Consider the following 9,374-nt stretch of genomic DNA (forward strand, 5'->3'; position numbering starts at 1 on the left):
GGCTGCTCGGACAATTTCCCTGTATTCCTCCCAGGCTACCTGTCCTTGCTTCCACCCTCTGTAGGCTTCCTTTTTGTGTTTGAGTTTGTCCAGGAGCTCCTTGTTCATCCCTGCAGGCCTCCTGGCGTTTTTGCCTGGTTACAAGTTACTTAAGAAAGTTACATAAGAAGCAGTTTAACACCATTTAAGAAAGTTTTATTTTGTGAAAGCCATGGTCTACCTTGTCAAAACAGGTACACAGGTCCTCAAACCAGCATATTTCCTTTACAAGTTACTTAAGAAAGTTACATAAGAAGCAGTTTAACACCATTTAAGAAAGTTTTATTTTGTGAAAGCCATGGTCTACCTTGTCAAAACAGGTACACAGGTCCTCAAACCAGCATATTTCCTCTCTTTGCTTCATGGATATTAAGTATCTGGCAATATGTAGCATAAGGAGTACGTGGCTCACAAGATCCAGGCTGGTCACGAGGCAGCATGAGGATTGGTTTTAATCCACTGAGTACATATGCTATTGTCTCTGCCCTGTCAATGGTGACGTCTGGTTTCCTGCTTTGCTGCTTCCCTGGTGACTAGCATGGAGCAGCAGAGGCCGTGTGCTCTAGTAAAAATGCAAAGCTAGCAGCCATGTGTCACCACTGCCATGGACAAGCTTTAATGTGATTAGAGTTTTAATGTCATTTATATGTTGTTGGCACAAATAGCAGCAGAAGGCAGTCTAGGCAAAGGCCTGCAAGAGGAAACAGTGCATTTTGCCTGTGCCTGAAGGAATGAGTATCAGCTATTCCAGAGTGCACATCCCCACCCTGCCACCCCAAAATCCTTTTTCAAACAGTGTCTGCATTGCCCTTTCTCCAGTTGCCGTTGCTGACTAAGGAGGGTTTGGGCATGTATTAAAATGTGCACTGCTACAGGGGGATGTTGCAGACCAGCAAGGGCTACAGTTCCCAGCCTCTGTTCCCACTTCACCTCTTGTATCAGCGAAGGAGGAGGTGATGGTGCCTGGGCTTGCCTGTATCTCTCCAACCCCATCTCCAACTTGCCTTCTGCATTTTTAGAAATAGAGCATGACCCTGACCCTTAGCCCTCACATTTCTTTCTTTTTCAGTAGCCAAGGAGCTCAGGAGATCCACTGAAGGTCATAGACATAAGACACTCCCTGACCATAAAGGTAGGGTGGAAAGTATGTGGTGACATGGGAACTATGGAGGCCTATGGAGATGGGTAGGTGGATATTCTACTCTATATTTTATCAAGTGAGTAAGGGATAATAAAATAATTTCAGAAGACAATTTCATGAGGACAAATTCCAGGGGTAGAAAAAGAGCAACAAAGATCAGGAGGGGCTTGTGTAAAAATTAGCTAATTTACAAAATGTATGACTGTCTTATTCAAGGTCCTGAGGACACTTCAAGGGTGGAGGTGAGTAGAGGTAGAAGAATAGGAAACACAAATCCCAGTATATTTTATGTAGTGCCCCAGCCTCACTTAGCTCATCTGTCTTCATGACACTAACAAGTTGTGGTTAGGAGTCAGGTACAGGGGACTGTGTTTAGAGTGGCCCTGTGCACGGTGAACACACTGCACTGAATCACAGCAGCTGACAACCAGGGAGTGAGAGGTAGGTTGTGGGGCTATGAACATAGAAAGGGCATAGACAGAATCGGGAAGCACATCAGATTTATGGGGTTCCCGTGCCTGGCCTCTTGAAAGCTGTGTAGAAATAATCTATTATCAGTATTGGTCTGTTTGTACACTATGTTGATTCAGCTGTGATGAACAGCAGAAAATATTTTATTGCTGGTTTTCAATTATTGTTGCTTTACCATTGATTAGTTCTAGGTAATATATTTTAGCTTATACATATGCTTCCAAGGCATTTACGAAAAATGCTCTCTGACCTAATGCTTGGCAGCCATTATTCATAATTTGATTTATTTATATGTACATAATTTATGTACATGGGACCACAGATAGAAGCATGACAGAGCAGAAGCTGACACTTCCAGGGTGATAATCTCTGTTCTTGTGCAGCCAGCTCTTCAGTCATCTCAGTGGGAATTACATCTGAAGACTGCAGAGGAAAGTACTGGGTTTTCCCCTCTAACACTGGTGAGACCACATCTGGAGTGCTGTGTCCAGTGCTGGGCTCCTGAGGACAAGAGGGACATGGGCATACTGCAGTGGCTCCTGCAAAGTGCTACAAATGTGATTAATGGACTGGAGCATCTGTCCTATGAGGAGAGGCTGAGAGAGCTGGGATTGCTCAGCCTGGAGGAGAGAAGGCTCAGAGGCGTACCAATACACATATCTGTGTGTATAAATACCTGATGGGAGGGTGGTGAATAAGGCAGGGACAGACTCCTCAGTGGTATCCAGTGACAGGACAACAGGTACAAACTGAAGTAAAGAAATTCCATTTAAAGGTCAGAAAAAACTTTTTTAATACAAGGGTGATCTAACAGTGGAAGAGGTTGCCCAGAGGGGTTTTGGTGCCTCCATCATTGCAGACATTAAAAATCCAAGTCCTGGAAGACAGCCTGCAGTTGACCCTGCCTGAGCAGGGGCGGGGTGTGGACTAGATCTCCAGAGATCCCTTCCAACCTCAATGATCCTGTTTCTCAAAGAAAAATAAACTCTACTTCCAAAACTAATTCAAAATGTGATTCCTTAATATTTGAGCAATCTGAGATTGGTTTTTTTCTTTTGAACCCAGATGTTTCCAGTTCTGAAAAATTAAGAAAATGTATACTCATGGTTAAATCAGAGCTCAGAAATTTCTGTGTTTTTTTTTAATCAGTGAACTAAAAGAAGAAAAACCCAGCAAAATCCAAACTTTAAAATCTTCATTCCGCAGTGATGAAACATTTCTGACATTTTCAAAGTGAAAACTTTTGATTCCATCCAAATTAAATATTTCAGTCTTTTCCATCCTGATCTGGAAGGTGACTCAGACATTTTCACCCCCTTTTTTTCAATGTATTTTGGCACAGAAAAGGAAGTGAAAGAAGAATCGGACTCAGAGGGCTATAAACTGAGACTCTGAAAATGCTGCTGTAGTACTAGGGGAGCAGTGATGGACAGTTTCACAGAGAAAGGAGTGACTTAGGCAGTCATCTGAAGGGTACCCCCAGACCTGCTCTGAAGAACAAAAGGCAGAGGTCCTGATAATGCACACATTTAGCTCAGAGGTTACAGCCTGAGGTACTGAGTTATTGAACTCAGAAGAGGAGTATAATTATAATTTGTAGTTAGGTTTTTCTTAAAGAAATTAGCAAAAGGCATATTTGCCCCATCGCCTGTTGCCTCCAACTAACATGCTCCTGCTCAGCACTGAAGGGCTATTTCCATTCATACAGCTCATTCATGAAGTTTTTAGTCTTGCACATGTAGAGTACTTTTGACAGATAGTATAATGTTATTCTTACTAATAATGTTGCTGGTAGATTTTCTGTCGCTGTTTCTGTGGGCTCTCTGAGAGGTACCATCAGCTGTCTGACTGTGGGTTTACACCCTCTGGGGTCATGGCACATAACAACCACATTTAGAATAATTTGTCCTAGACCAAACGCAATATCTGAGTGCCCTGCAATGCTGGAGAGTCCTTGCCAAAGGCTATTATCCTCAGGAAATATACAGATGCAAAAACAAACAAGCAATCACAAGAAGAGTTTATTTGCAGAAGGTTTTTCTGACCCAGTTACAAACCATTAATATGAGTGAATAAGCACATATGACATTAAGTGAGGGAAATGGCATATTATGGGCCAATGCAACAAATCCAAAGGGCAGACCACAGAAGTCATCATGCTGGCCCACTTCCTCTGGTTGCAGGGTATGATGAAGAATAGGCTACAGTACAAATCCTGATCTTTATGGCAAGTAGTCTTGGTGCGAACACCTTTGTGAATGATGTGAGAGAAGCAAATTCAACTACTTCTGATTTGGGGAAGAGGTTTGGTTCTAGAGAACTCATCTTTAGGTCACTGTCTTGAGCCTGAAAATACTGCATATTCCAACACATTTTTTTCAGACAGCAGCCATATATTTTGAAACTGTTCCACTTCACACAAAATATTTAAAAACTCAATAGAACATGAGCTGAAACCCAGGTCCTTTGGGGACTGTTGTAACCATTAGGTTATCATGTATTTTTCATTTACTCTGTTCTTAAAAGTATTCAGCCATTCTATGCAAAGCAGGTACGCCTCTGGAACAGGACACACTAAGAAGGACCCCTCAGAGAATTTTCTGCTCTAATTATTCTGAATACTGCCTTGTGATTTGGGACACTCGGTTTCAAATCTCTGCAACAAATCAGACAGACAGAGGCATTCAGGTAGCTCACACTGCAGGTGAATGTTCTAGCAATGGGCTATTGACCATGAAGTCAGGCAGCATCTTCTGCTGCCTGGCTTCCCACACAGACCAAATGTGAGGCTGGGTCCTGACATCAAGACAGGCACAGGGACATTCATTTTATCAACTCTGCTGCAGCTGAGGCTCAGAACACATTATGGCATCAGGACATGGCTGTTTTTTTCAAATAATGTCAATATAAGGAGAAGGGAGGTTTCCATGGAGATATAGAGACCTCTGATTCCCAGTGACAGAGAACCTGCCTTATGGAATTAAGTTGCTAGAAATGGCAGTTATGTACCTAAATACCCTTGGCTGCATTTATGAACAGGACCAAGGCATGGGCTAGGCTAATGGCAAGTTACTGTCTATAGTGCTGCACTTTTGCATAGTACCCGGTCCGGACTGAGCCGTCTAGACTGTGAAGATAGCGTGGGGCTGGAGTCACTCCCAAAAGGCAGTTTTGTGCAGCCAGCGTGGGTGTAAGACAGTTTAGTTGCATGGATACATGCTGCCCCATGACAGTTGAACTCAGGGCCAGAAAATAGTCCCTGGCCCATTTTATTTGCTAGTATTGATGTAGCCTTGGCAGATCAAGGCCCTTGACATTTATCAGTCAACAAAAGTGTCATTATTAGCTTGGTCTAATGACACTACCACACTGTACTGCCACGCTTCTTCTCCCTTCCATATTCACAGCACCTGGCAAGTGAATACTCAACATTTAACAGCAAGGTCTTGGGGGGATTTAAAGTAAGAGAGACATGGTGACTGACACCCAAGATTTGTTCAAGAAGATAATAGGCCTTCAGAGAAAGGGACGTTTTCATCTGAACGACAACAGAGATTAGGATGAGTTTCAGGTCAAATGTATAATATCTGGTCTTCCCCCACTTAAAACATACTTTACTTGGGAATGATGCACCAAGCATTGGAAGTGCAATAAATAGAGACAGAGACCGATTTTCTGCTTTCATTTATGTGAGAATCTGTTTAACAGTTCAAGGAGGCTTAGTCACATCGTAACCTGCACTTTATCGTACCATCACTCCCTGCATGTGAATCACTCTGACATGTAGGTACTATTCACTGAATAAATACAATGAGCCTCCCTACAACACAACTTTCTTTGAGGCATGCTTTATTTGATTTGTTTCTTATTCTAATACAATATTTGAAACTTACTCTAACCACTACATTGTTATGGGTGTCGTGTGAGATCATAGATCACAGAATCACAGAATGGTTTGGGTTGGAAGGGACCTTAAAGATCATCTAGCCCCACCCCCCCTGCCATAGGCAGGGACACCTTCCACTAGATCAGGTTGCTCAAAGCCTCATCTAACCTGGCCTTGAACACTTCCAGGGATGGGGCAGATCAACTCCTCCAAATTATGGAAAACAAGGTTGAAACTTTTTCCCAGCTGCATGCTGGCTTTGTTTAACAGGATCCCACAAGAGCATAATTTCTGCTGAATTCAGACTTCTTGAGTTGGTTCAGACTCTGACTTTGTTCATGGTCCAGAAATTTCATTTATCACCTTATTGAAGTGACAGTGTGACTGTAACTAAAAACAGTATTGGCTACTGTCAAGGATTTCAGAAGTTGACTGTCTTCTGCCGTCATTTTCTCTTTGAAATCTCATTGACTTCATTCAGTTACCACAGCAATATTATGATAAACTATGAATATGCAACCATTCAGCAATTCAAAATAAACCTGTGTACACCATAAAGAATTACCTGAAATATTGCAGACATCTTCAACAACATTCCAGACACTCTTACATCCATTTGCATCATTTATACATTGCTCCCTCAAGTGCAGACAGTCAGTAGTCTGAGCAGTAGATATACTTGTGAAGTACATGAACAACACTGTAAAAACAGAATATAATGACTATTTAATACAACAGATATTGTACTGAGATTTTTCATTTACACTTAGATTATAACAACATAATTTACTGTAGTTTAACTATAGATTCAAATTTTCTACCAAGATGCTTTTTAACAGAATAAAATTTTTCCTCAGTTTCGCAACTGGAAAAATAAGTTTAAATTTTAAATTTTCAAAGTTGCAGTGTGGCATATTTTGTATTGTTTTTACCCCAGTATTATAACATCAACCATAGCTATATATGACATCTGTCCATGGATATATAGAAATGACTGCAATTCTGAGATCCATAATAAATTACAGAAAGGAAGACAGTATAATATTCAGAGGAAACAGCATTTTATTTGGACTGCAATTTCGTCAAGCTAGAGACTACACAGGAATTCCTATGAATAGATGTGAAGGAGATTTGACAGCTACACAACTGTTATATAATAAATGAGATTTTATTTCATAATACAGTACTCTTCACCCTCTTTGTTTTACTTCACAGATGCATCATTTCTTGAAAAAAACCCCAATTTTATGTCTTTTCCCTGAGTGCACTGAACCTAAAGGCCATGTTAATTGTATTAAAAAGTTAAAAGTTCGGTGCACTGAACCTAAAGGCCATGTTAATTGTATTAAAAAGTTCTGAAACTGAAGACTGATGTGGAGGTTTCAAGGTAAAGAATTTTAAATCAGCACCACCTCTGGCTTATCAGTAGAAAATTAAATTGCCTTGCTAAGAAAAGACAAATCAATTGGGGTGTAGCTCTTTCATCAACATTCCCATGGTAACACAACCTCTAATTTGTAACCATTTGTCTTAATTTTCTTTATAATTAAGTTTCAGATGCTGATTTCAGGCCTTATCAAACTAGCTGCTGAACACCTGATGGGAGTGTTTTCCTTAGGTATTGAAGGACACAGCATCTCCTAGACCAAATCTCCTTTTTTTTCCTTTATGTTCAGGCAAAGTCATATGGAATTCGAGGAACTTCCAGCACTGTTTAAATCCTTAAACATCATCTGCAAGAGGCATGAAATATTCCCTCAGGACTTGTCCAGACTCTATCCAGAGAAATGAAATGTTTCCAATGATACATTTGAGAAATAAGAAATGAAATATCAAATATTGCTCTTAATAATCTTAAAGAGCCACTACTGTTTAGAGGTGATGCCATCCCTTCTGGAAATGATGCATACCTGTGATATCAGCACTGCTGTAGGGAACACTTTCTGGACGCATGTTGATAAAGATGAAGCAACATTTAATACTTTATAACTGACAGGCGCAATAGCATCTAGTGTGCCTCAGAGACACAGAAGAGGCCACATGTGCTTACCATAAGAAGGTGAATGAAGCTGGTGCTAATCCTTTCCCAGTTGTGCATATTCCTGCCAATTCTCAAATCTGTGCAGGGTTGGTTGTGAGATCAGTGATTTCCAGCCTGAAACACTCTTTTAGGCTGCTTCTGTCAGTCAGCCTGGCAGACTGATCGATAGCAACGGCTCCTGCCCCTTGACATTGAGGAATGTGCAGCTGGCCCATCCAAAGGGACAATTTTGGCTTATCATGACAACATTTTAGTCCTGGGACTGTCTCCAAAAGTTCTTTCTAATTGTGAAATTACTCACTATTTATTCAGATGACAGAGAAAAAAAGGCTGCCATATACCTTACAGGTGAAAATGACTGTATATATAAGACAATACAAAATTACAGACCCAGGAACTTTTTAAGAAAGGATGTTTTGCTGGATGACCATTTACCTATTTTGTAGGTACTAACACGACAGAAGATTTACGCATCTGATTAGGATCTGCAGCACAAAAACTCTGTGCTGTCTGCCCACTGTTAAGACATATCTTCAGAACCAGTGGCTGAAAATGAATAGTCAAAGTAGGACTGATTAAACAGCCAATTAGCAGCTCCTGCTCCTTTGTAAGGATTATTTCAGAGTGTGTTTATTTCGAGCCCACCTGGAAACTGTGCCCGCAAAAAGGAGATGCTTTTGCAAAATAAAGAGCCGAGTGGCATAATCTATGACTGAAGCTAATTCAACCTAAGAAAGGGCTTCTCCAGGTCTAATGACATCCTATGGATGGGTCTTTTGTTTCCTCAGCAGTACACAGGGGGCATACTGCGGCAAGTCTACATGAAACAAACTGGCCTAAGTGATTTTAGAATCCAGTGCACTGTAGCTTATACAATTGCTTAAATTGGCAGCCATTACTTTAGTCATTCACTTTAGTTATTTACTCTAGTGTTTGGAGTACTCAGCAACTGTTTTTTACTCAGAAGAGTTCCGGGCATTTAAGAGTTAGTTTGTAGCTAAAACTCTTAGAGGGATCCATTTCGATATGAAGATCCATAAATTTAGATTTCTACAGGTGTCTGTATTTTTGTACAGGTGTCTATTGATTCACTGGGTAGGTGTAAAATTCCCTGTTCTGAAGAATTTGGTATCTAAAAGGAAAAGGGGGGAAAAGGGGGAAAAAGAGGACATTTTAGCACCTTCATTTTGCAGATTGGGAACTGAGGAACGGAGGAATTACAGTGTCTCTCCCAAGATTGCAGAATTATTGTCTGGCAGATAATAATGAAGAATGAGAAACCAAGCTGTGGTTTCTAGCCAACTGCAAGAGCAGCAAGATAGCTAGCTCCAAAGGAGAAAGGCAAACTATAGTTGAATATAGTTTGAATATAGTTGAAAAGTGATAAAGGACAACTTTATTCTAACAAAACCTGGAGCAGAACTACCTACAGAATGTTTTTAACAGTGGAATATGAGCTTAGAGTAGTGGGATGTTAAAGAGAGAAGCAGCATGTCTACAATATGTAGAGAGGGGAAAAGGAGAATAAAAGAAATTAAAATATATTTGTTTCAATGTATTCTCTTCTACCCATTCCTTCTGTTCCAGCTGTGTTGATTTTCCCTTTTTCTCCACTCAGACCCAAAGGGGAATGAGAGTAGCCCTCTGCGTAGCACTGCCAGCACTAAACGCTTTCCGCTTAGCAAACAAGTGGCTGTTTATTTAGACAAGGCGTCCCATTTGTGGGTCTCCTCGCCGGTTCAACTTCTTATCAGTGCTGGCGCTGCTACCCTGCCTCACCTCCTGCTTCAGAGCCC

At 40.9% G+C, this 9,374-nt stretch overlaps 1 protein-coding gene across 1 annotated transcript in view; it reads right to left on the reverse strand.

Annotated features, from left to right (window-relative positions):
* GFRAL (GDNF family receptor alpha like) overlaps positions 1-6,229 on the reverse strand; it is a 29,419-nt gene extending 23,190 nt beyond the window's left edge. The window contains exon 1 of the mRNA XM_019472187.1: positions 6,103-6,229. Within this exon, the coding sequence (XP_019327732.1) occupies positions 6,103-6,229 (127 nt within the window). The remainder of the gene's footprint in view (positions 1-6,102) is intronic.
* Between the last annotated feature and the right edge of the window lie 3,145 nt (positions 6,230-9,374).

The sequence above is a fragment of the Aptenodytes forsteri genome, unplaced genomic scaffold (assembly GCF_000699145.1).
Source record: "Aptenodytes forsteri isolate BGI_AS27 unplaced genomic scaffold, ASM69914v1 Scaffold115, whole genome shotgun sequence".
Classification (NCBI taxonomy): domain Eukaryota; kingdom Metazoa; phylum Chordata; class Aves; order Sphenisciformes; family Spheniscidae; genus Aptenodytes; species Aptenodytes forsteri.